The sequence below is a fragment of the Cebus imitator genome, unplaced genomic scaffold (assembly GCF_001604975.1).
Source record: "Cebus imitator isolate Cc_AM_T3 unplaced genomic scaffold, Cebus_imitator-1.0 Scaffold191, whole genome shotgun sequence".
Lineage (NCBI taxonomy): Eukaryota > Metazoa > Chordata > Mammalia > Primates > Cebidae > Cebus > Cebus imitator.
In genome coordinates this window covers 192,395-219,987 of record NW_016107506.1, presented here as the reverse complement: position 1 = coordinate 219,987, position 27,593 = coordinate 192,395, and the positions used below count along the sequence as shown (strand labels likewise).

The following is a 27,593-nucleotide window of genomic DNA, read 5'->3' as shown; positions in this document are numbered from 1 at the left end:
TAATTAATATTAACTAGTTCCTCGTATAAGGAGTAAAGCTCAACTAACAGAAAAACAAAAATTAAAACGTGGACATGATTTTTCTTTATTGAAATAGGAAGTATTTTCAGTTAAATTATTTGGTTTCTCTACAACCATAGCACATGGTTCCTCCAGTCATACCCATGCCACTGGGGTTGAGCAGGCCTGGGCACAAGGCACTTAGAGAAGAGACATGCAGGACGTCAGCAGGCCCAGCAGGACCACGGCAGGTGTCACCCTTCCACCACTGTCTGAGGGCCAGTGTTTTGCATACACATCATCCAGGACTGATAGCACAGCCTCCATGGTCTCATCACAGGTGGGCTGGATCTGATCTTCCGGCAGAACAAACCCATATGTTCCTGTGTCCCTCAGCTCAAACGTGTATGAGAAGGGGATCCCAATGTCTCGGGCCCAGTCTCTTGAAGACCCTGATGAGGAATCTACAGGTGAAAACATGAAGGCAGAGGTAGAAGTTGTACTTTGAAGAAACAGATTTCTATAGCCATTCCAAGAACTAAAGGTTCACTTAGTAAAATAAGGAAACTCTTTCCGGGTCCCAGAAATAGCTGACTTCTTTTTCCCCTTGCTTGTAAGCCCTGTAGGGTGGGAACCACATCTTATTCAGTATCTCTGTCCCCCATCATACCTGGCACTGTGTCTGGCACATAGGGAGATTTGGCTAAAGTTTCTCAGCTGAGTCAATGACTTGGCAACCTAATATTGCCTGGAAAGAGTGAAGTGAGTCATATAAAGAAAAAAACAGAAACAAAATGACCCACAAGAAAAATATTGTACAAGTATTATTTAGAGGGGGGCTCATGAAGGGTGGAGAAGGTAGAGGTTGGGGTCGGGAGAAACAGTGCACTCTCCTTTCAACCAAACTCTTGCCTTTAAGTTTTTTTCTCCAGGGCTTTCTTAGCCTTATGGGTCCTCTGGGAACTGAATGGACTGACCAAAGGGCAGTGGACAATGTCCTTCCTGTTAACTCCTGTGCCTTCTGGCTTGCCAGCTCTTTTTAACTGAAGCCAGGGGAAGTTCTGGTCTGAGCCAGCACATTAATTCTTTTCCTTTTAGTTCATACCTTATCCCTAGAGAGTATAATTCTGGATTTGTACAGACTCTCTTTTATCCTTGGTCATTTTGATTTGTACAACTCCCTGTTGATCCCAGGAACTCTTCTGTTCCTCTCCTGCCTATCTTACCATCCAAAGTCTACTGACTTCTTTTGTGCCTTAGATACTATTGAAAAGGCAAAAAAAGATACTTACATAAAATATCTGCACTTGATCCAACTCTATAATTGGTTCCATACTTTGCTTTCAATGCATTTGCTGCCTTCTGTCCAACTTGAATCTGTAGGTGGGAAATGAAGAGACAGATATCTGGTGTTTAAAATAAATCCAACAATCCAAGCTTTTGCTGTTTTGTCCAGATTCATCTCCAGAGTTTTTGGGCCACCTTTCCAACTTCCTGTTGGATGTCTACACCTAGGTAGCCTGCTGGTACCTCAGATATAACACATTCAAATTCAATTTCACCATCTCTCCCACTAATAAGGCTGCTTTGACTTTCATATTTCTGGGCTTGCATGCTCTCCCAAACACACGTGTAGAATTCTGCAGACATCTCTGATATTCCTTCTCTAAAACAGTTGCCAAGTTGCATTTCCAGTGCCATCATTCTATGTCACACTCATTATCTCTGAACTGGTCTGTTGCATCTTCTAACAGATTTCCCTTTCTCTCACCAATCCTTCTTCTAAGTGATCCCACCTGGCTTCCAGATGAAATTTTGCAGTGTACAGCTACGATCATGATCCCCTGGAAAAGTCTTCACTAATCCCTGGTTGCTCACTGAACTAAGTACAAACTTCTCAGCCTAGATTTTGAGATCCTCTCTAATATGACTCTAACCCACCTTCCCAACACTGTATTTTGTCATCCACTCTAGATGATAGTAAAAAGCTCATTTTCCCTGTTGAAATTCTGCCCAGCCTCAAATGACTTTTTCAAGTGCCAACTTCTTTAAGAGGCCTTACCTGATCCCTCCAACTGAATTCTATCTCTCCCTGCTTTGAATCCCTATGGCCCTTTTTTCATACCTCTCTCTGACACCCCCCCCCTTCCTTTTCATTATAGTGTTTGATTCTTATCTCTCATAGAATTTCAGAGCTGGAAGTCATACCCATCCCTACACCTACCACCACTTCACTTCCGCAGCCCCTTTCCTGAGATCAGCGTCACTAACTGAGGCCTAAGTCTACTGGCTGGGCTTAGTGACCTTCTGATGCATCTCACCTTGGTTTGCCAACAGACCCTCTAGGTATTCCCCAGCCTAGACATGTGTGTTCTACCCATCGGATGGTATATCCCACTGTTTCCCTTGACAGTCTCCCTTCCTGCCTGCACTGTGATCTGCCATAGCTTTGCCCCTCAGGGCTGCCTGACTGCGCTCCAGATGCACCAGCTCCCCGAATGCCTGACTAGGGAAGGGAGAGGCCTTGTTTTAGATTCTGTCTCTTTCTCCCAGCTTTGTATTGTCCAGCTGAACCCTGAGATGTTGCAGAGTAGTGCTTGTGTGGAGAGGGAACTGGCCCAGTGAAATTCAAAAGGAAGAATATTTCTGTTGGTAATAAGGCAATGGCAGTAAAGAGGTTGGGAGGATCATACTGGACAGTTGTGGGCAGCATTCTTAAGGCCCTTGGGGCTTTCTGTATATGACTAAGATCAAAGAAAAAACACTCAGTCAAACATACGTGCAAGCTCTTTGCCTTCTCTCCACTCACTACTGAGCATTCCATCTTTGGCCATTCACCTTCTCCTCCCTCAATTCCTAAAAACGGATTCTGTGTCTGCCTCAGTTCCTGGGTTTGTGTTATCCAGAATTGGGATAATGGGTAGGAGAGGCTAAAAAAGCTGGTTTAGGCCGGACGCAGTGGCTCACGCCTGTAATCCCAGCTCTTTGGGAGGCCGAGGCGGGTGGATCACTAGGTCAAGATATCGAGACCATCCTGGTCAACATGGTGAAACCCTGTTTCTACTAAAAATACAAAACATTAGCTGGGCATGGTGGCACATGCCTGTAATCCCAGCTACTCAGGAGGCTGAGGCAGGAGAATTGCCTGAACCCAGGAGGCAGAGGTTGCGGTGAGCCAAGATCGCGCCATTACACTCCAGCCTGGGTAACAAGAGTGAAACTCCGTCTCAAAAAAAAAAAAAAAAAAAAAGCTGGTTTAATAGTTTACACTGGGAAGAGGCACAAGAGCAGTCTGCTGGAGAGAGAAATTCTGGTAAGGAAATGAGAGTGAGTGGTGGGCAGGATTCAGGGTAGCAACTGTATGTAATGAAGTTGAGAGAAGGGGCCTGAGAAAAGTGTTGGGATTTACCAACTACCCTCCCTTCTGAAGTTCTTTAAGGTCTCTAGCAGAGCTATGAATTTCTTTTAATTATTTTAATTCTCGTGTGTGTGTGTGTGTGTGTGTGTGTGTGCGCGCGTGCGTGCGTGTGTGTTTTAAATAGAACGCCATGCTAACTGGTCCATGTGGGGCCTTACCTTTCATTTGGAATAGGTGCATCAGACCCACCCTACACTTGCTATCCAAATGGTTCCTTGCTTTTTTTTTCTTTCCTGCAGCTCACCCTATACAACAATTTTTTTTTCCTCATTGCCAGCCATCATTTATTTTATCTGATATCATTCCCTTCCCTCAAATCCTGGCTGTGGGGTAGGAAAGAGTCTTCCCAGTTTATCCTTCTTTGTTGATAAAAGAACTTTTGAGTTCTATTTCAATAATTCCATGAGCAATTACTATGGGGAAGCAGACAGGAGTAAGAAATAGATATGAGAGGCATTCAGTTGTGATCCTCAGCTTAGCTATTTGGGCCTTCCTGAGAAGATAAAATGGAAATCCCCTAGACTTCTGAATTCAACTTCTGTCTCTGGAGGTGGAGCTCCTGATTGAACTTCTCTCTCCTTCTGATACTATATTGCAAGGCTATAATAGAGTCAGTTTCTCTGCTGCCGTTTTTTCTCAGCTTATGGGTACTTCTTAATAAAAATAATAAAAACTCCTTTGCCAATAGTACATAACATGTGTTTTCTAAAAACCTCCGGCCTGCTTAACAACTCCTTCTCTGGGCCCAGAGAATTTCCTGTAAGCATGTATTCACAGGCAGGCACACATAATGGTTGAATAAAGCCCTGGCCTGATGGGGGTGGGGGCAACGGAGCTTGGGATGGAGTACAGAGGTTGATACAAAGAGAGTTCAAATGGAAAGAATGTAAGCATGTAAAACATTATAATTCTTATAGCTATTTTAATTTCCAGAGCAGTTTAGGAAGAGGCTATATATAGTTACGTTTCTTCTACATAGTGATTGCCAAGCTGTCTATCATGTAGTATAATATTTACCATGATTTCTATAAACTTTTTGTTTTGTAAATAATAGAGATTAATTACTGGTCTCTGCTGCTTGTAAATAGTACTAGAGATGGAAGTCTCCTTAGAGCAGTTGGCTTGATTCTGTGTCTTTGTGTACTCTATTAAAGCTTGCCCCCAAGAACCTGAAAACACTGCTAAGTAGCTTCAATAAGGTAGACACATGGTGGTAAAATATTCACACTGTCTTTCTACTGCACAGGCTGGGAGATGACTGCTTATGTGAACCCTTCAGCACCTGGACTGTAAGAGATACAGAATTGAAGCCATCTTTCTCAATTTGACTTACTGGTTTCTGCATATAGTGCCATGGAGTTGCCAGTTATTCCCTTCTTAGAGTCACTGTCCAGCAGTGGTGGTGCCGTTGCCTGAGAACCTTCCTGTTGTCTTGTTCCTTCTAGCCTGTGGCCACATAGCACAGGGCTCTAAGCAGACAGCTATCTGCAGCAGAAGATCCTTTAACCTTTTGTTACAAACTTTGCAAAATGGTCACATAGTATCTGTTTTCCTGAACTAATTAGAAATGAAGTACCCAAGAAAAATACTAGAATATATTAGCCTCCTTTTTCTGTTGGTGGAAGACCTCTTTCCATCAAAGATCTCTAATTACCTGTCTTTGGAGATTCATTTGTGTTTTTCACAGATCCCTTTAAGCAGAAAGTAGGAAATCTACAACAAATATCTGGGGGGGGAAAGGAGCATTCTGGGCTTCTTGATTGAGATGTCTGTTTCTGTAGATTTCTTTATTGAAGAATTAGAACTTCCAGGGCTCACAAATAAGAAGGAAATAGTGCATAGTTGACTGGGAATCTAGCTGATAATAGCTCCTAGAAATTGCACATCCTTTCTGAGCAGAGAGAGGCAGTGTGAGGTGGTGAATGTGGCCAGCAGAGGATGATGAATGTGGCCTCTGGAGTCTAAAGGCATGAGTTCCAATCTGGGCCCAACCACTTTCTATCTATAGAGTTCTGAAGATAAAGTTAACTCAGGTTTCCATTTCTACACTACAAAGTGAAGGTAATATATTATCATGAGGGTCAAATGAGATAACAGCTGCAAATCTCTTTGTAAATTGTAAAGATCTAGGCAGATGTTAGTTATTTCCACATGTTACAAAATGATCATGTAACACAAATGTTCCTGGACAAAGAAAAGAAAAAATAATTGCAAGAAAGATCCTTGGGTATTATTGGATATTTTTGACTGTTGGGAGACCCTCTGCTGGGGGCTCCCTCCAACAGAGATCTATAGTGGTTTTTCTTTTAGTGTTCAGGCCTTGTGGGTCATCCTCCAGAGGGAGATGTGCAGGAGGTGTAACCTAACCAAGAGGTCATCAGGGCTCTGTGATATTAAGAAAAGAACGAACTTAGCCCACTCCTTCTCAGCATTTGCATATAAAGAGGAGCATTTTTTTAAAAAAGATAAACAGAAAATAACAAGTGTTGGCAAGAATGTGGAGAAATCCTTATGTACTGTTGGTGGGAATATCAAGTGGTGCAGCCTCTATGGAAAACAGTATGGTGGTTCCCCAAAAAATTAAAAATAGAATTGCCATGTGACCAGCAATTACAAGCACAGTCTTAAGAGAGATTTGCCCACCCATATTCACAATATTGTCATAATAGCCAAAAGTGGAAGTAACCCAAGTGTCCATTGACAGATAAATGGATGGGATGAACAAAATGTACTGTATACACATGACGGAATATTATTTGGCCTTAGAAAGGAAGAAAATTCAGACACATTCTATAACATGGGGAAACTTAAGGATAATATGTTTAATGAAAGCAAGTCATAAAAAGACAAATACTACATGATTTCCTTATATGAGGTATCTAGAGTAGTCAAATTCAGAGACACGAAAAGTAGAGTGGTGGCTGCAAGGGACTCATGTAGGAAGAAATGGAAAGTTGTTTAATGGGCATAGTTTCAATTTATGCAAGACGAAGAAGTTCCACTGATTGGCTGCATAACAATGTGAATATACTTAACACTACTGAACTGTATACTTTAAAAATGGTTAAGATAGTAGATTTTGTTTATTTTGCTACAATTAAAAATGGGAAAAAATTAAAAATAAACGGAAAACAAATATTACAATTTGCAATTCTAAATTTACCCTCTCTGACTTGTGTCTGTTGTCCTCTGGTTCACAAAAGGGCAAAGAGCCCAGTCCTTCTCAGTAATTCTGCCCAACAGTGCTTGGGTAAACACAGCTTCAGAGCAGGACCCGGATAAAACAGAATACAGTTTTCCTGCTCCAGCTTGCATTTCACTGGCACTTCCCCTTACAAATAATCCTAGGCAAATACTGAAGGAAGAGTTTAGAAGAAAATAGAGCATTGTGTTTAGCAGAGAAGAGAGCAGATATTATTTAGCTGTGTTATTTTAGATATGCCATATTCCACTAACAGCTGGCAAGTTCTTGAAAGCACGGTTCAAAAGCTGTAATTGCTGAATGAAGCTTCAAGAGAATTTACAGAAATGAAAGTGCATTCCTACAGATTATTAACATAATCATCTCATTTATATTATAGATGAATACCTAAGATGTCTCCCAACTTGACACTTTATGAAACAGGTAGTTAATTAATGTAGGTAAAGCAGCATTTAACCTGAAGCCTTCCCAGCAGGCTTCTGGCAAGGTGCAAAAGCAGGAAAAAGAATGTAAGGATAAGCAGAGAGAACAAAAGGGCGGCTGGAGCCAAAATCTTGGAAATGGAAATCAAAAAAAAGGAAGGCAGAGGTCTTGCTGAGATTTTTCTGGAGGCCTTGGTGCTGTGGACTCACCATTTCTGGGTGGTTACTTGATTTATTTTTGGTGTAGCCATAAGGTGTGAGAATTAACTGCCCATAAGAGTGGATGGTCAGGAAGCACAAAATATCATCCTTTTTGCTCTCTACAAAGCTGGCGACAGCTTTAGTCTCTGGTTCAGACAATGGCCCTGTCCCACAGAATGTTTCATCTTGGCAGTTTTTAGATGCGCCAATACCTAGAATATGAAAGAAACCACAAAGAAGGCTTCATGATCTCAGTTTGGAAATGACCAATGGCAAGGAATCATCCAGACTCAGGGCATCTGTGAGTAGAATCCGTGCTTCCCCTTGGTTGTCTGTGTTAGTCCTGGCTAAATTAGTCAACTTGGATAGTTGCTGAAGGATTACCAATCTAGAAGGAACTCAGAATGGCAGAAGGGATAACATTAGGATTTAGAAACAAACTCCATGCTTCCATGGCCGGGGAAAGAGGATGCAAAATCAAATGGCATTTTAGTAATCTTTTACTTAAACCTGTGGTGGGCCCTGAAACAAATGTCTGGAAAACAGTTCTTGGGTTCCTAGGTAAGGTTCTGACATAGTCTGTTTGATTTAAGTCTCTCCTTCATGTCTTACTAGCTTGAGTCTCATTAGAGCTATTTGGCAAGAACATAGTAATCTGTAATCCTCATGAAGAATAATAAGAATGATCAGTTGAGCACCTCTTACCTTCTGGGTACTGTGCCCAACACTTCCTATGTAGCATCCCATTTAATCCCCACGACAACCTACTGATAAGGTAGGGTTACTGTGACCCACATTTTACATAAAAGAAAACTAAAGCAGAGAGATGAAGCAATTTTTCAAGACTACACAGCTGCCAAGTCTCAATTTTAACCCTTCCCATCTGGTTAATGGCAACGTTCTCAGCCATTCCTCCTTATTTGCTTCCAATTCACTGGGCATATTGAGATTTGGAAAGATGAAAATGCCATAAGGAGAGAAAAATGTTTGCTTTGTTTACTGCCCACCCCCTGCTATGAAATCGTCTTCAAGGATAAGTCTCTGATATTTCTTTTCTTTATGATAATTCATATATTTAAAAACAAAGGGATGGATTTGAAATATATTCACGCTGGTCTAGCTCTACTGTGTTCTTGTATAGCCAGTCTCACTTGAAGAGAGTCCTGTACTTGAATGTTGATACCTCTTACTATGTAGATAATATTATCTTGTTAGAGGGAATAAAACTCATCAGGAAGCCCAGAAAGCTGTACCAGATTAGGTGTTTATTTTCGAAAATTATATATTTAGTAAGTCACCTCTTTTCTTCTAAGCTTTATTTATTTGTTCATAATTCATCTAAGCATGTACTTACTACACCAAGATGCATTGAAATTTCGATTGAGATCCGTCCCAAAACATGTGCCATTGTTATGGGGTGAACGGGATTTCCTCCAAAGACGATCCTGTAGCAGAGGAACATAGGGACGTTGCTGTTCTAAGATTTCATAAATCGCAGTGTTAGTGATGATAGGTGGTCCTTGAACATGAAAAATGTTTCCTAGGATGATCTGGAAGAACGTCCCTTTAACATTAGGCAGCTCGTGTGTGTAATTTTTAGTCTTGCAGTTGGGATAGCAGCCCCCAATAATAGGAACATCTGTACAACCCAAAGTATGCATACATGTAAACAATTAAATTGGAGGAAGTAGTTTGGCCTTTTCTTCATGAGCAGATTAGCAGTGCCTGTGGACGTGGGCTGCTTACTCAGGGAATGTTTGTTTTGGAGTCATTTGTTATGTCCAAGTGATACAGGATGAAAAGGAAATAGCTTGACAGATGGAAAAAGGCTGTTCCAGGTGTGTCAGAGATGGTCTCTGCACATTTCTGGAAGCTGAAGACTGATGAGTGGAGATGCAAATAAAGACAAGTGTCATCAGAGAAGCTCAGAGGGAGGACTCGATTCATACACCAGGCCAGAAAGGCTGTTCCAGAGAAGGGGGCCCCTGAGTTCCTTAGGGGAGCAATGGGTAAGGAGAGGCAATGAATACTCTCTAGAAATAGGGGCTCTGATTTGAGGAGTGATAAATCTTTAGGAACATTTTAAAGAGACAGTTGTCTGGTGCATAAAAAGCCTTTACGTGATGTTTGCCCGCGTGTGAATGATTGCATTAAAAAATGTAGGCTGGTTTGTATTTATACATTATTCATTCCCTTCATGCTTCTAGAACTGATTTGACATGGATGCAAGTTGGTATGTGAATTTTTATTAATATAATCCTAATTGGGTGGCAGGCAAACATTAAGAAGATGGAACAGGAGAGTAAAAAACAAAGAAAAAACCTATAATGGACTTCAACTCTAAAAAGGCTTTAGGCTTCCTCAAGCCTAAACTTAATGTAGATGGTTTGATTAAAAATGTTAAGCTGATTTTTATCCCAAATAGGGTTCCTTTCTTTACATAGGTGAAAAATATTTTTAGAGCTGGAATGGCTAACATTGGAAAAATTAACGTGAACTGAGCTTTAGTTCATGAACGCATTCCAAGACCAAACATGGTGTACTCACAGTTGTCCAAGTGTAGATATAACCATCTATGTTAAGAACTGGAAGGACATAGAAGTCCAGGTTTCTAAGGAACTTGTGTATCCTTGAGTTGTCTTTGTAGTTTTGCAGAATCTGGGAATTTAAGAGAGAAACACTGAGGATTATTTTGAGAAGGGATCTTTTCTCTTAATTTTCTACCAATTTCAACTTAACTATAAGAGGTGACTGCACATCACACCTCCACCCTCCAGCCACCAAGCCCTCCTAGTTGTCTTATTACGGTAGTTGTTCCCAAACTTTGTCATGCATCAGAATCACCTCGGACTTATTAAGACACAGATTGCTGACCTCTACCCTCCCTTATCCCCATTCACCTCCTGCTGTCCTTGTCATCAGGCATTTCTGATTCACTATGTTTGAAATGGAGCCCAAGACTTTGTATTTCTAGTAAGTTTGCAGTTGGTATTGATGCTGTTGATCCGGGGACAACACTCTGAGGACTACTTTCTATGGGTTTCTCTGTCTTTGGGTTTCTGAAAAGACTGGCCAAGAAAGTATTCTATATTACTTTTAAAAGTTTCTTATTCTCTCAAGGGAGGAGTGTAAGGAATACACAGAAATTCACTGTGCTGGGTATTTTCCATATGCTAAATCTCTTAATCCACACTACAGACCCATGAAATACTTATTTTATACTCTTTTTATAGATGAAAAACTAGAAAATTTGCCAAATACTATCAGAAAGAGGCACAGCCAGGATTAAAAGTCATCTCTGACTCTGTAGACATATTGTCTTCCATATTTAGATATGTTTACCCTCCAATAAAAATTATTTTGGATGCAAAAGAGATCAGAATATTAATTCAGTTTTCAATGAAGTTTCTCATTAATTTTATTTCACTCGAGGTTAAGGATTAGCAAAGTAAAGAGTTGCATCACTAACATGTGAAAGAAGTGTGGTTTGTAAGTAGCCAAGAAGTGAAAGGTATTTTATGGGGGTGATTTACCAGTATGAGGAAGCTAAAGACACTTACTTCTTTGACAAACCATTGGCAAAAAGCAGGGGCAATCCATTCTCTGGCGTGAATTCCACAGTCCATCCAAACAATCTTTTTGGGATTATCAGACGGTTGGCTGATCTAGAGAAGACATCCATGCCCCAATACCAAACAACTGCTTGTTATTGTAAGCCACTGTGCAAAGTTATCAGATTTTTGATTCCCCTACAGGTCCCTTTTTTACCCCACTCTGTGGTTTCAAGAGGGAGGCAAGTATGCTAATGAGACACCCATCAATATGATTCTTTCCTCCGTCACTCTCGTTCTCCTGCCAGTTACCTTGATGGTTGTTCTCAGGACCACGCACTGACTCCCCATGGTATCCACCCAAAGAATGATCTTCTTTATACCTTAAATTATTCCCTAACTGTAGATAACAGCATAACCCCTAATCCACAAGCTAAGAGGCTAAATATGTATAAATCTTATAAAACCTTTGCACTTAGAGTTCACTTAGAGTGGTGAAGTGTGCAAGAGGTAATATTCAAGAATCATAGGTGTTTAAAAATGAATCCCAGTCTCAGAATTTTTGAAATTTCGAGTGGATTCAAATACACAAATTCCCCTTCCCCTCAGAGACTCCCTGACTCTCTGCCAGCCCGATCTTCCTTCCTTCTCCCCATTTGCTATTCTTGTACATCAGTGCAGCCTCACTGAGATTCCCCTCTTTCAGAGTGGTGGGTGGGTGGGAATTAATCTGCTAATTGTGGATTCTCTTTGGTGGAGAAGAGGCTGTTAACACTCCCATGCTCGGAACAGTCACATCTGTTTTGGATTTGTAAATAGCCTAGACCAGGGCTATTTGTTGAAAACCATTGGGAGGTGGGCAGATGAAGGCTCTCTTCCTCTCTATGAGAAACTTACAAATTGAGATAAATACATGGCTGGGTCTATCATATTCAAAGAATTTGCTCTTTTAGCCCTCACCAATTTTTCAAACTGTCAGGACAATTCCTAAGCCACCTCTTACCTTAATGTTGTCTTATAATTAGCCTTTTTATGAGTACATGTATGCTAGTTGCGTGTTTATCTTTATCAACTCTTTATTATGTGCACATTCTATTTTGTATAATATGCCCCAGGCAGAGGATATTTAGGTATCTTTTTGGCTGCTTTAGTGTAGACTTGGATGGCCTATAGAAATTCAGGTAGGCAGGTGCCCCATGTTTAATACATCAACCAGTTGCTCACATAATCCCTGGTAAATCCTATTTCAGAGCCAATATTGTTTTTGGAGATGTAGTTAACTCTCAAATTTAGGGCTGTGCTTTGTAAATTAACATACCTACACTAGGTAATAAGAGCTAAGTAATGCTGGTTCTTAATGTCGTAGTACGTTAGTAGTGGTTCTTCAAGAGTGGTCCTGGACCAGTGGTATCAGCATCACCTAGGAACTTGTTAGAAATGCACTGTGGTATCGCTACGCAACCTTTTGGCTATTAAGTGTAACAATGTCGTGTGGTTCTGAAACTTGAGTGTGTATCAGAATTGCCTGGAGGAAGATCTGTTAAAACAGATTGTTGGGCTGTAGCCTCCGAGTTTCTGATTCAGTAGACCTTTGCAGGGACCTGAGAATGTGCATTTCTAATGAGCCCTCAGGTGATGATGCTGCTGATTTAACTACTGCCCTTTGAAAACCATAGGTTTGGTGCAGAGATTGTCAACTCTGGCTACACACTAGGATCACCTAGAGAGTGTTCGACGTATGTCCTATCCCATCCTGACACAATTGGGTCAAAATGTCTAACCAAATTAGGTAGGGTCTAGGCATAAGGATTATTGGAAGCTCCCAGGTGACTTTACTGTGCAGCCAGAATTGAAAATCACTAGTCTAGAACCAGGAGCCCAGAGGTACTTCCTATCCCTGTGGAAAAATGGCTTTTTGGTCCCGAATACTTTTGGTCATGTTGTATGCAAAAGGGGTAGGAGACCCTGGAGACCTGGTTATAGCCCCTTGGCTACACTGACATCTGGCTGCATGGCTTTTCACAAGTCACCTCACTTCTCTGGATCTTTGTTCTCTTAACTGTAAAAGGAAGAAACTAAAAGTGAAGGTTATCTGTGATTTTTAAACATTTTTGTTTTTTTAAAAGAACATTTTAAAATTTAGAAATATAAACAAAATAACAACTTAAAATACAGATGAAAAGTGAACTGGCTCTGGTTGAACCATGAGTGGACATTGTCCACTTCTGGGCCCTGTTGTTTTTCAGCCCTACCCCCTTAGTCCCACCCAATTCTCCCAGTTTGCAGCCATCTCGATTCTCTTCACTCCTGAACTTGATTTTACCCAGATGATTAAGGCAAGAGCATCTATGAGTTTTGAACTTTAACAATCCAGTTTGGGGTGGAAAAAGCAAAGTCATTCTTCATGGCCTCTTTTCCATAATTCTGATTAGATTCCCTACATGGTAAACACATATCCTCAGATTGGATAATTGTCCCAGTAAGTTAATTGTCAGCCTTTTCACTCACCTTCAAATAATACATGGGATGGGTCTCATAGGTCACTCCTAAGAAATGCTGTGTCACCACTTCCTTGTACTTCTCACTGATCTCTCTCATCCACTGATAGATCTGAAACAGCCAGGGAAGACTGTTGCTATCAATAGGAAGATTGTTTCCATGCTTCTGATTAAGATAACTGCTTCTTTCACTGACACATTGAACTTTGTTATCTTTTCTCTAGATTGCAACAGCTGTGTGGTAAAAGAAACCGAAAACAAAACCTCCCGCCTTTCCTTTTCTTTAACAATCTACTCTGTCACCAAGTCTTAGGATCTACCATTGCACTTTACAAATAAGTTATTAAGAATTAACAGTTTGAATAAACTTCCAATAGCACTTCAGAAACATTGTAAACAGTACATCCTTCAATTGACCACCAGCCTTAGCTTTCATGTGGGACACAATCATGCCAGAAATTTCAGGTTAGGCTTATTTTGTGAGGTTTTCTTTCATCTTTACGGATCCCAGTGATATCTTTTGCTGATGTCCATGTGATATGATTTGGCTGTGTCCCTACCCAAATCTCATTTTGAATTCTATAATCGCCACATATCATGGGAGGGACCCTGTGTGAGGTAATTGAATCATGGGGGTGGGTTTTCCCTGTGCTGTTCTCATGATAGTGAATAAGTCTCAGAAGATCTGACACATTTAGAAGGTGCTTCCCCCAGCCCCTTTCACTCTGTACTTCTCCTTACTGCTGTCACATGAAGAAGGACTTGTTTGTTTCTCCTTCCACCATGATTGTAAGTTTCCTGAGGCCTCCCCAGCCCTGCTGAACTGTGAATCAATTAAATCTCTTTCCTTTATGAATTACCCAGTCTCGGGTATGTCTTCATAGCATTGTAAAAATGGACTAATACAGTAAATTGGTACCAGTAGAGTAGGGTGCTTCGACAAGGATACCTGAAAATGTGGATGTGACTTTGGAACTAGGTAATAGGCAGAGGTTGGAACAGTTTGGAGGGCTCAATAGAAGACAGAAAAATGTGGGAAAGTTTGAAACTTCCTAGATACTTGTTGAATGACTTTGACCAAAATACTGACAGTGATATGAACGATAAAGTCCAGGCTGTAGTGGTCTCAGATGAAGATCAGGAACTTGCTGGGAACTGAAGCAAAGGTGACTCTTGTTTTACCTTAGCAACAAGACTGGTGGCATTTTTCCCTGCCCTAGAGATCTGTGGAAATTTGAGCTTGAGAGAGATGATTTAGGGTATTTGGAGGAGGAAATTTCTAAGCAGCAAAGTGTTCAAGAGGTGACAGAGCATAAAAGTTTGGAAAATTTGTAGCCTGACAATGCCATAGAAAAGAAAAACCCATTTTCTAGGGAGAAATTCAAGCCTGCTGCAGAAATTTGCATAAGTAATGAGGTGCCAAACGTTAATCACCAAGACAAGGGAGGAAATGTCTCCAGGGCATGTGCCAGAGACCTTCACAGCAGCTCCCCCCATCACAGGCCTGGAGGTGTAGGAGGAAAAATTGGTTTCATGGGCCTGGTTCAGGGACCCCCTGCTCTATGCAGCATAGGGGCATGGTGCTGTATGTCTCAGCTGCTCCAACTATTGCTAAAAGGCGCTGAGGTACAGCTCAGGCCATGGCTTCAGAAGGTGAAAGGCCCAAGCCTTGGCAGCTTCCATATGATGTTGAGCATGTAGGTACACAGAAGTCAAGAACTGAGGTTTGGGAACCTCCACCTAGATTTCAGAGGTGGTATGGAAATGCCTGGATGTCCAGGCAGAAGTATGCTGCTAGGGCAAAGCCCTTATGGAGAACCTCTGCTAGGGCAGTACAGAAGGGAAATGTGGGGTTGGAACCCACACACAGAGTCCCACTGGGGCACTGCCTAGTAGAACTGTGAGAAGAGGGTCACCATTCTTCAGACCCCAGAATAGTAGATCCACTGACAGCTTGCACCTTACACCTGGAAAAGTTGCAGACACTCAATGCCAGCCAATGAAAGGAGCCAGGAGTGGGGCTGTACCTTGCAAAGCTACAGGGGCAGAACTGTCCAAGGTTATAGGAGCCCACCTTTTGCATCAGCATGACCTGGATGTGAGACATGGAGTCAAAGGAGATTATTTTGGAGCTTTAAGATTTAATATCTGCCCTATTGGATTTCAAACTTGCATGGAGCCTATGGCCCCTTTGTTTTGGTCAATTTCTTCCATTTGGAATGAGTGTATTTACCCAATACCTCTATCCCCATTGTATCTAGGAAGTAACTAATTTGCCTTTGATTTTACAGGCTCATAGGGAAAGGGATTTGCCTTGTCTCAGATGAGACTCTGGACTATGGGCTTTTGTGTTAATGCTGAAGTGAATTAAGACTTTGGGGGACTGTTGGGAAGGCATGATTGATTTTGAAATGTGATGACATGAGATTTGGGAAGGGCCAGCAGCAGAATATATGGTTTGATTGTATTCCCCAAAAAAACTCGTCTAGAATTGTAGTTTCCATAATTACCACATGTCATGGGAGGAACTTGGTGGGAGGTAATTAAATCATGGGATGGGAGGCAAGTTTTCTTGTGCTGTTCTCATGATAGTGAATAAGTCTCAGGAGAGCTAATGGTTTTATAAAGGGCAGTTCTCTTGCACACACTCTCTTGCCTGCTGCCATGTAAGACATACCTTTGCTCCTCCTTCACCTTCCACCATGATTGTGAGGCCTCCCCAGCCATGTGGAACTGTGACTCCATTAAACCTCTTTCCTTTATAAATTACCCAGTCTCATGTATGTCCTTATAGCAGTGTGAGAACGGACTAATACACCATGGTTCCAATATTAGAGAAGACCTGAGTATGGCCTTCTCACAACATGCCAACAGAAGTCTCTGTATCGAGTCCTAAGTTTGTTGTTTTGGTTCAACTGAATAAACCTGAATAGCTGCTGATTTAATTACAAGTCTTATGTTGTGCTTAGAAAAAGTCTTATACCTTGGACTAGAAGTCCATAACATGAGGTTCTGTAACAGTGAATGCAATAAGAAAATTCACAAACATAAGACATATTCAGACAATCATCAGCATTTCACACCTCTTACAATCAATTTCTATATGGTTGATGTCTCTGATAACAACCAAGAGTTATAGTAAATAATAGTTAATTGAGGGATAACAACTATCCTATTTGAAAATTTTTAGATCTCAATTGACATCTATTTTAGCATGGGACAGATAGAGATAAACTGTATTATAACAGTAATAATACTTAAGTGAGGGTATTTTCATTTCAGTCTATTTACTGAAAAGCGAAACAGCTTACTACGTGGGTAGTTGTATCTGTGATGGGACTAGGTCAAATTCAGATGCTTTAAGTCTTGAGAGAGCTACAAATAGCAGCCAGTAGCAGCAACAAATATTCTTTATGTATTGCTTGTGCAGTTCATGGTAGTATTATTTATTTCATTTACTCTCACAACAATGCTACAAGATAGATACTACTATTCCTATTTCACAGATGAGGAAGCTGAAGATTAAAAAGTTTAAGTGTCTTTGTGAAAGTCACACTGCCAGCAAGTGGTCAAGCCAGGTGTGAACACATCTCTAATACCAGGTCATAAACTGTCCATGGGCCATACTCAACCTTTTCAAAATTGTAGAACTTTCAGTACTTTGGGGGTGATTTCTGTACAAGAAAATGTACATCTTTTCTTGTACTTGTTGAAAAAAACTCTGGAAAATATGAATATATTCCCAAATGCTGAGAGAATAAATTGGTAAAGGCCATGTGAAGGATAAATTGCACATTTATATAAAAATGTAGACATGGATATTCTTTGACCCAGCAATTCTATTTTTAGAAATTTATACCACAAAAAAGATATGTGTATGTGTATATTTGTACATCTACACATACACATACTTATGTAAGTAGAAACTAATTTTTTACTGTATCCAATTTTGGAAACCACCAAACTTATCTTAATAGCAATACAAATATTTCTTTAAAGAAACAGTTTTTCCCTCTTAAGAACTGCTGCATGTGTCTCATAAATCTTACAAGAAATACGTTTTCAGCTACATATGATTCAATCAGAAGGCTTCTCCACCTCACACCCATATAAACAGCAATGCTGCCTGGCTTAAACTTGCTGAGAACTTGAGAAACAAAAATGACAGTTAATTCTGGTTCATGTTCACAACAGCAGAACTGGCTCATTGGGACGTTCTTGTCCATTTTCTTTTTGTTATTAGTTTTTCAACATTTCATATCATCAGCTTTTACAGCTTCAATGGTGGTGGTGGGTGAGGACATGTTCAGGAATCCCTTGAACTCGATGTACTGGCAGATCTTAACGCCACATTTTTAGCCTGTCCAATGCATGGACATTAATAGTGAACCATTCTTTGCCCATTCTAAAGTAGGTTGTGACACCACCAATCTCCCTCCACGGGTCCTTCCTTACCTCTGCCATGGGGTGGTATTTGTTATAGGAATACATCTCCAGGCTCCGTGGACTCACTGACTTGTCCACAGTCTCTTGTCTGTGTTGTGCTAAGGATCTACAAAGGGAAGAAAGTAAGATGAAAAGCAGTGATGAAACTGGGATATCCTGAGAGATGGAGGGTTGATGAAAAAGGTAGTAGAATCAGTGTGCACAGGATTTGGAGGACAAAGGCCTGTGTTGGCATCTTTGGCTGTCTGACTTACTAATTGTGAGACCTTGGGCATCTATTGAGCCACTCTGAGATGAAGTTTCTTCATTTGTAGAGTGAGGACAATTATTCCAACCTTGCAGGGAGGCTAAGATAATTCAATAAAATATTGTAGATAAAAATACTTCTAAGTTTGTAAATGAAATAACAACTAAGATTTATCAAAGTGAAATTTATGAGACATGCACTGTTCTAAGCAATTTAAATCTCATTTACTTCTCTCTAAAACTCTGAGATAGGTACTCTTATTATCTCCATTTCAGAGATGAAGAAACTGAATCACAGGGAAAGTGTTATTAGGGATTTAAACCCTGACTGAAGTCTGACTGAAGACCCTGGAATATTAACTACTGTACTGCATATAATGGCGAGAACTAATTCTTTTTGCAATGGCTTATCTTTTTATGCAGTGGTTTATCTTTTTTAAAATAAACTTTATTATTTAGAGCACTTTTAGGTTCACATAAAAATTAAGCAGAAAATGCAGGTAGTTCCCATATATCCACTATTCTCACACATGCAAAATCTTCCCCACTGTAGACATCCCACACCACAGTGGTACATGGGTTAGAATCAATGAACTTACTTTGACACATCATTATCACCCAAAGTCCATTGTTTATATTAGAGCTCATTCTTTATACATTCAATGGATTCTGACAAATGTTTGATGACACATATTTACTATTATAGTAAAATACTAAATAGCTTGTTTTGTTTTGTTTTTGAAACAAGGTCTCACTTTGTCGCCCAAGCTGGACGGCAATAGCATGATCATAGCCAACTGCAGCCTTGGACTCTGGGCTCAGAGTACCCTCCTATCAGTCTCTCAGGTAATTGGTGCTACAGGTGCAAGCCACTACACTCAGCTATTTTTAATTTTTGTAGAGACAAGGTCTCACTGTGTTGCTCAGGCTGGTCTGAATCTCTTGGCCTCAAGCAATCCTCCTGCCTCAGCCTCCGAAAGTTCTGGGATTATAAATGTGAGTCACTGAGCCAGGCCCAAAATTGTTTTAATGCCTTAGAAATCCTCTATATTCTTCCAATTTATCCCTCCCTTTCCCTAACCCCTGGCAACTACTGCTCTGTTTACTTCTCCATAGTTTTGCCTTTTCAGAATGTAGCATAGTTGGAATCATAAAGTGTGCAGCCTTTTCAGATTAGCTTCTTTCACTGAATAATATGCATTTAAGTTTCCTCCATGTTTTTTCATGGGTTAGTAAGCTAATTTATTTATTACTGCTGTATAATATTCCATTGTTTGGATATAACACAGTTTATTTATCCATACTTATCTACTGAAGAACATCTTGGTTGCTTCCAAGATATGGCAATTATGAATAAAGCTGCCGTAAACATCCTTGTACTGGTTTTTGGGTTGACATGTTTTCAATTAATTTGGATAAATACTAAAGAGTGCAATAGTTGGATCATATGCTAAGAGTTTATTTTATAAGAAATTGCCAAATTGTCTTCCAAAGTGGCTATAACATTTTGAATTCCCACCAGCAACAAATGAGAGTTCCTGTTGCTCCACATCCTTGTCAGCATTTAGTGTTGTCAGTGTTTTGGATTTATGCCATTCTACTAGGTGTGTAGTATTACCTCATTGTTGTTTTAATTTGCAATTCCCTAGTGACATATGAAGTAGACTGTTTTATGTTTACTTGCTATCTTTGTATTTTCATTGGTGAGGTGTCTGTTCAAGTCTTTTGCCATTTTTTAAATCAAGTTATTCCTTTTCTTGCTGTTGAGTTTTAAGAATTATTTATATATTTTGGATAACAATCCTTTAAGAGATATGTGCTTTGCCAATATACTCTGTCAGTTTGTGGCTTGTCTTCTTGTTTCTTGACATTGCCTTTTGCAGAGTAGAAGTTTCCAATTTTAATGAAGTCTAGCTTATCAATTCTTACTTTCATGGGTTGTGCCATGTGTGTTGTATCTAAAAAGTCATCACCATACCCAAAGTCATTTAGGGTTCTCTTATGTTATCTTCTAGAGTTGTGTAGTTTTGCATTTTATATTCAGGTCAATGATATTTTTTGAGTTAATATTTGTGAATGTACAATGTCTATGTCTAGATTCACTTATTTTGCATTTGGATGTCTAGTTGTTCCAGCACTATTTGCTGAAAAGACTATTTAGTTCCTTTATCAAAGATCTTTTGACTATATTTATGTAGGTATATTTATGGAATCCCTGTTTTCTCCTTTTGCTTTGTTTATTTTGTTGCCAATAACACCTGTCTTGATTTCTGTAGCTTTATATTAAGTCTTGAGGTTGGATACTGTCAGTCCTTTGACTTTGTTCTTCTCTTTCAATATTGAGTTGAATATTTTGGGTCTTTCACTTTGCCATAAAAACTTTAGAATCACTTTGTCAATAACCACTAAATAACTTGCTATGAAGTTGGGAAAAACTGACACCTTAACAATATTGAGTCTTCCTGTTTATGAACATAGACGTTCCGTTTATTTAGTTCTTCTTTGATCTCTTTCATTAGAGTATTTTAGTTTCCCCCATGTAGATCTTGTACAAATTTTGCTAGCTTTATACCTTTATTTTGAGGAGTGCTAATGAAAATAATAACTTGTTTTTAATTTCATATTTTATTTGTCCATTGCTGTTACATAGGAAATCAATTGACTGTCTAATATAAACTTTGTATCCTGCAACTTTGCTATAATTGCTTTTACCAGGAGATTTTTTGTTGTTGTTGATTCTTTCTGATTTCTACATTGACAATAATGTCATCTTCAAAGACACTTTTGTTTCTTCCCAATTTGGGTACCTTTATTTTCTTTTCTTGTCTTATTATGTTAGCTAGAACTTCCAGTACAATATTGAAAAAGAGTGGTGAGAGGGAACATCCTTCCTTAACCTTAGGAGGAACACTTCTAGTTTCTCATCATTAAGTGTAATGTTAACCGTAGATTTTTTGGAGAAGCTGTTTATTAAGTTAAGGAAGTTCCCTACCACCTTTTTAATAAAAAATGGGTGATAGATTTTGTCAAATGCTTTTCCTACATCTATTTATATAATCATGTTATGTTTCTTCTTTAGCCTGTGGGTAGGATGGATAATATTAATTGATTTTTTAATGTTGAACCAGCCTTGCATGTCTGGGACAAATTCCACTTGATTGTGGTGTCTAATTTTTTAATGCATTGTTGGATTTGATTTGCTAGTATTTTATTAAGGATTTTTCTATCTGTGTTCATGAGAGATATTGGTCTGTAAATTTCTTCTCTTTTAATTACTTGTTAAGCTAATACTGATCTCATAAAATAGGAAGTATTCTCTCTGCCTCTATTTCTAGAAGAGATTGTGGAGAATTGGTATAATTTCTTCCTTGAATGTTTGGCAGAATTCACCAGTGAACCTATCTTGGCTTGGTGCTTTCTGTTTTAGAGGATGATTTACTATCCATTCAACTTTTTAATAGATATGCGCTTATTCCAAATGTCTATTTATGGTTTATTTTTTAACAAACAGCTTACTAAAGCAACTCAGTGTCTCCTCTTTACCAGATATTGTGCTCACACCTAAGAGAAACATTCATGCACAGTATATAATTTTATTCTCACTACAACTCTGTAAATTGTTATTCTCTATGTGTTACAAATGAGGAAACTGAGACCAAGAGAAATTAAGTAATTTGCAAAGAGTCGCAGAGCTAGTAAGTCACACAGCTAATATTCTATCTCTAAGCTGCACAAATATTCATTGAATGTCTTAGTTTCCTAGTTTAAATTCTGTTTGTAAGCAAGAAATGGGGTTATATTTTTATTGTGAGAGCATATTAAGTGGTAATTCATTTACCCAGCAAATATGTACAGAATCACTACTATGTTAATGGCATTGGAGTATGAACTTTTGGAGCTGCTGGTGTACAAACTTGTATAGTGATTCTGAATTGCAATGAAATGTGTTAGAGATCTAAGTAGCTAATGTTTCTATGACTTTTATCTATTCTACATTTTCTTGAGTATTCAAAAGATGCTCAAAATAGTATTGTATCTTCTCTTTCTCTAAGTTTTTATTTCTTTATTTGTAAAATGGGAATAATAATAGTACCTTCCCAAAGGATTTTTTTGAGGATCGAATAAGCTAATCTGTGTTTAACAATGAGCACAATTTCTGTCACAGAGTCAATTCCTAGTAAGTGTTAAAATACAATTCAAAACAAAACAAAAGCCCTATTTAGCTGCATAGTATTAAAAATAATAATTGTACAAAGAATAATTTAGCCATTCAACTAGTATTATCCACAAACAATGCCAAACTACAAAATGTTTTGATAGAATTAATTAAAACTCAAGTTCCAGTCATATCTATGTAAGTCCTAATTTTATTTTTCTTCTAGTTCACTTAGCATCATGTACCCCATTAAGCTGCTCCAATGGAAATCAATTTCTCCACACAATTCCACTTCAAACTTAGAGTTACATTTATTATTGTTAATTATCAGTAATATTAATAATAATTTGAACCTAACAGAAGCTCTTTGTCCTCTAAATTAAAATTATAAATGTTTTTATTACATTGTTGAATGAAGCTTGCCCTGTTAGCTTGTCCAAATGAAAAGACAATCTCAATGTCTTCATGAGATAGGATTGTCCAAATAATTGGTTAAAACAATAAAAATGAATTTTAGAAGAAGGTGTTATTTACATTGTAATAGTTGAGGAACGATTTTCTTTTTCATGTTATTCACAAATCTATTTCTAATATTTACCATTCATTTGATTTTTTAATAAACAAGGATGCATCAAAGTGAGAACTTTTAATATAAATATATATACTGGTACAAGCAATATGTTGAGGCTGATTGCTTTACAAAAGATGATCATTTTGTAAAGAAAATACATGTATTTTCTATTGTAGTTAAAATTCATAAAAATTCATTTTTAACATACATTTTCAGGAGCACATCTCATATCTCTACAAAGTAATCAGCAAATATATATGTTTTATAATAACAATAGTTAACCCCTACTGAGCACTGTATGCTAGGCAATGGTCAAAGCACTTTATATTACTATCTTATTTAATTCACTCAGCAACCCAATGTGTATATACTCTTACTACTCTGTGCAAAAGGAGTAATAGTAGTAATCGAAAAGCAGATATTTTTCTTGCAGAATTTAAAATCTACTTAAGACAATAAGACATAAACACATGGACAGCAAAATAACTTAGCCATTAAATAACAAAGCAGGAGGTGTGATAAACTAGTGCCTGATTAACTGCCAATTAAATGGTGCACAAAGTATATTAAGGTCAGGAGAGGGAGAATTACAAATTCAAGCATAGCCAATAATAACAACCAGTATTTTACTAGCAATTATGTATGCAGGAACTGTTCTAAAAACTTGGTATCTATATCATGTCTGTCTGTTTATCATCTATCCTCATTTAATTGTAAAAATAATTCTTAAGGTAAATACTATCATCCCAGTTTTTTTTTTTTTTTCTGAAGACTTTGTTACGTAGGTTTAACTATTCTTTTATTACACCCTAGAAAATAAAGATGAAGTATTAAGTAGTTTACTTTTAGGAACTAAAAAATTATCCAAATTGTCTACCTCTGTTTGGGACTATAGAGAATAAAAGTAAGTATTATAAAGTGACTAGAAAATCATTTTAATACTTTCTCAGAATAGGAAGAGGAGTGGGAATGATGCAAATGAAGAGGATATTCTTTTAACTGCCCCCAACCCCCAACTCCCTGTCTCTTATTCCTCATACTGGCTGTTTGACCCATCCTATCCTGCCAGGAAATAACATCATTGACGATACTTCCCCAGCAATGTTGAGAACAAGGTTTCTGGCTCCTCTTCCTTTCTTCACATAGTTTAGCAAATGTTTGGGTTTTTCCTTATCAGTTATCTACTCAGTGGTCTAGGAAAGTAAATATACTAAATAGCGGGGTTTGTACCTAGTGAATTCCTGTTTCAATTGGGCTGGGATTCCCTGGCAATGCCATAGCACTGAAGGGAAAAAATTAAGTAAAGATAACCTAACACCCTCAGGCATTTGCCTTACTTTTGGCTAATGTCTACAAAATGTGTCTGTTACTTCCTAAAAGCATTGACCAACTGGGTCCATTTCATATGCAAAAAAGTGAGTGGTCTGGGATTTAAGTGAAAGTCCCTGATGTTAAAAGTGCGCATCACTTGTAGATGAAACTAAAACACATTACTTAAACCTCAGAAACTCTAATACTTTGTTCAAATGAATGCTTAAACCATATACTTAGAGAAGGCTATTCTCTGTTTCTAGGCAATTTCTTAGGTGATGCATAATACATGTAGAGAGGGAGGAAAAACCTGGCTAATCTCCCAAATTAAAACCAGTCTTATCTCACTGATCAAATGAAAAGATTATTGTACTTTGTGTATTCTTTTTGGACAGGAATTCATAAAATGTTTAATAGAGAAAATGATCCTTTGGGGTACATTATTAATAAAGTCTGCAGATCAAAGATGATGGTCTGAGAGTATTTTGACTGGAATGTATAAAGAGGCAAAAAAAAAATCCTAATAAATATTGAGTCAAATTTTGTATTTTAAATACTTGGTGAAGAAATCGTTACATGAATATTTCATGATAGTTCTGTATTTTCAAACTTTATTTTTCTGCTTACAAAATTAACATATGTCTAACATGGAAAATTTAGAAAGTATGGAGAGGCAAAAAAGGAGGAAAAAAATAGAAAAGAGAAGAAAGAATTATCAATGAATCCACCTCCCTGCGTTAACTACTACTGATATTTTGGCATGTCCTATTTTTCTTAAATGCAGGGCAGATTATATCTATATGTAATTTTGTATTTGTTTCTTTGTATTCTATATTCTACCAAAGACATTTCCTCAAACCAGTAAAAACTCCTTAATGGTTACACACTATTTGACAGTAAGTATATGTTACATAGTATCATTTATTTAAATAGTTTCTTCTATGCTGGATATTAAAGCTATGTCCCTTTTTGTTTTTATACCATTGTAAATAATTCGAGAAATAATAACTTTTTGTATAAATCTTTGTTCTCATTTTCTATTGTTTCCTTGAGCTACGTTCCAGAAAGAAGAACTAATAGATCAAAGAGGATGAACATTTTCAAGCCATTCGAATGATACTGCTATCATTCCCACATGATTATACAGAGTAACACTTTCTTAGGATGTATGCAATGCATAATATATCAGAGACCACCTTCCTAAATGCTTAAGAGAAATATTACAAAGCTTGTAATCTTTATTAATTTTAGATTATCTAGACTATTATCATACGTAGTGAATAAAGATTATCAAAGATTGCAGCTAACATATGTTTTGAGTTGGTGAGAGTTACATAAAAGTGAACATATTTTATATCAATAACTAGTAATTAAAATAAAAACAGCCAATAAAGACAAGCATGGTCAAGTGCAGTCATGAGGAACCATCCAATGGAAGCCGCTAGTAGAGTCCCACTGCCTGAGTCCCACTGCCTGAGCCTAGTCACTTCCATTATTTAACCTGGGCTTGGAATCTAATTTTTTAAATAAAAGTTTTTTATAACATTCATTGTACAATATTTGCAAAATGAATAACAGTTGAGGGAAGGGAAAGAATATCATCTACCAGAGATAACAATTACCATTTTAGTACATATTTTTATTTTATTTTTCAAAGTACTCCATTACATTTATATATTGCCTCTTTCTTTTAGCCTAAAACATACATTACCTATACTATTAAAACATTTTATACTTATTTTTCTATTGTATGAATAATATTCCATTGTCTTATATCACACATCGGCATTTACATAACCAAATATAGACATTTAAGTTGTTTCCAAATATTAGAATATATGTAGTATAAATAAAGCTGCATCCCAGAGCTGCATAGAACTCGTTCAGACCTTAGCTTATTTTCTCAGTATAGATGTCCAGAGGCAGGGACACTAGGCCAAAAGATTTATGTTTTAAGGCTCTTGATATTTTTAAGCAGCCTAATTTTTTTCATGTTTTCCCTGCAGAATATGTAAGAGTCTTTGTTTCCAATTTATGGGTGAGGAATTTCAGAAAGGAAAATAAATGCACTATCTATAAGAAACCAAGTAAACTAATGGAAAAAATGAGAAATAAATAGTCAAACTTAAGTTTTCGATATTACAGAGATCCTGGACTCTGCACATATCTGAAATTGAACTGTCTATAAACATAAGGAACAAGCTGAGGTCACACTATTACTGTGGGACAAAAATTGGAGTGGGTTTCTATGTTATGTGAGAGCAAGTTCATTGCAAGATTTCTTTTAACCATGAAGCAAAAGAGGAAATACTTCATGAGACATGCCAAATGAGCAAAATAATGAGTTATGTATGAACAAGGGAAAAACACACTTTATAAGGAAACTACACACACACACACACACACACACACACACTCAGAGAGAAAGAGAGAGAGAGAGAGAGATTTCAATACAATGTATTCAATGTATTTAGAGAACTTATAATTCATTAAGAATAGGGAGAGATCACAAAAATGGGCAAATTACATTAATGGGCAATTTGTAAAATAATAAAATGAGTAATAAGCAAGACAAAATATTTACTCTTATTGTACATCAACAAAATACAAAGGAAGTCAACAGTGGGTATTTTTTGCTTGTCAATTTGCCAAACACTTAAAAAGTGCTTTCATACACTGTTGCTGGAAGTGTAAACTGATACAGTCTTTCTAGAGGGTAACTGGGCAATGTATAGCAAGATCCTTACGTTTTTCTCAGCCACTGACCCAGTAATTCCACTTCTTAGAGAAATAATCAAAGATTTGCAACAACAACAACAAAAAAATGTAGCTGGTTGCTCATCACAGCATTATTTATAAAAATGAAAGAGCAGGAATTGACTAAATGATAGAATGTTATTAGTGATTTCAACTATGTTTTAAGTAAATTGTTAATGCCATAGGAAAATTTCTGTAATACAATTTAACTGAAATATTTCAGAAATAGTACTGCATATATAATTAGCTAGCTGTCTGAAAATATTAATAGTACTTATATCTAGGTGAAATTATTTGGTCTTTTTAACATTTTTCTTAATAATTAGGATAATTTGATTCACCAATTAAGAAACTATGAAAATGAGGGATATATAATTTTTATTACAATTTTCTTTTTCCAATTACAAAACATGACATGTCTATTGGTATATGTCATGCATTGTGTTAGGAAATGTTTGATATATTTATTCATTTATTCAAGGATTATTAGAAGATTATTACCATTCAATGATAAATTTCAGTGGTCTTTATTATTCTCATCTCATGGTGGTATACATGAGTATCAAGGAAGGAGAAGCCAGCTGCACTGATCCCGAAAAAAGCATTCAATTTAGACAATCTGAATCATAATAATCAGTCCCTCTACCCACTTTACACTCACCTATCATATCCCAGCCCTCCAGGAAACAGCATTCCCAAAAGGTAAAGGGTTTCAAACAGAGGCTTCATTCTTCTACAGAATAAGTTAGAAAATTCTAGACCTCTCTGGCAGTGGATCAAGTGTCCTTAAGAATGCATCATCAATTCAATTGTG

At 37.8% G+C, this 27,593-nt stretch overlaps 1 protein-coding gene across 1 annotated transcript; it reads right to left on the bottom strand.

Moving 5' to 3' along the window:
• Positions 1 to 69: 69 nt before the first annotated feature.
• Positions 70 to 27,583, bottom strand: CPO (carboxypeptidase O). The gene is made up of 9 exons (XM_017546814.2): positions 27,441 to 27,583; positions 17,748 to 17,844; positions 13,303 to 13,404; positions 10,804 to 10,908; positions 9,791 to 9,901; positions 8,598 to 8,688; positions 7,253 to 7,455; positions 1,293 to 1,377; positions 70 to 464 (listed from the first exon to the last, which is right to left on the bottom strand). The coding sequence occupies exons 1-9, from the start codon at positions 27,506 to 27,508 to the stop codon at positions 202 to 204; spliced, it is 1,125 nt and encodes a 374-aa protein (XP_017402303.1). The 5' UTR covers positions 27,509 to 27,583; the 3' UTR covers positions 70 to 201.
• Positions 27,584 to 27,593: the final 10 nt, after the last annotated feature.

Excerpts from the sequence above, each read along its gene's own strand:
- CPO (XM_017546814.2), bottom strand. The coding sequence starts at position 27,508 with ATGAAGCCTCTGTTTGAAACCCTTTACCTTTTGGGAATGCTGTTTCCT. Across the intron at positions 8,689-9,790 it reads ATATCTACACTTGGACAACT|GATCGTCTTTGGAGGAAATC; the intron begins GTGAGTACACCA and ends CCTCTGCTACAG. Across the intron at positions 7,456-8,597 it reads TTTCAATGCATCTTGGTGTA|GTATTGGCGCATCTAAAAAC; the intron begins GTAAGTACATGC and ends TTCATATTCTAG.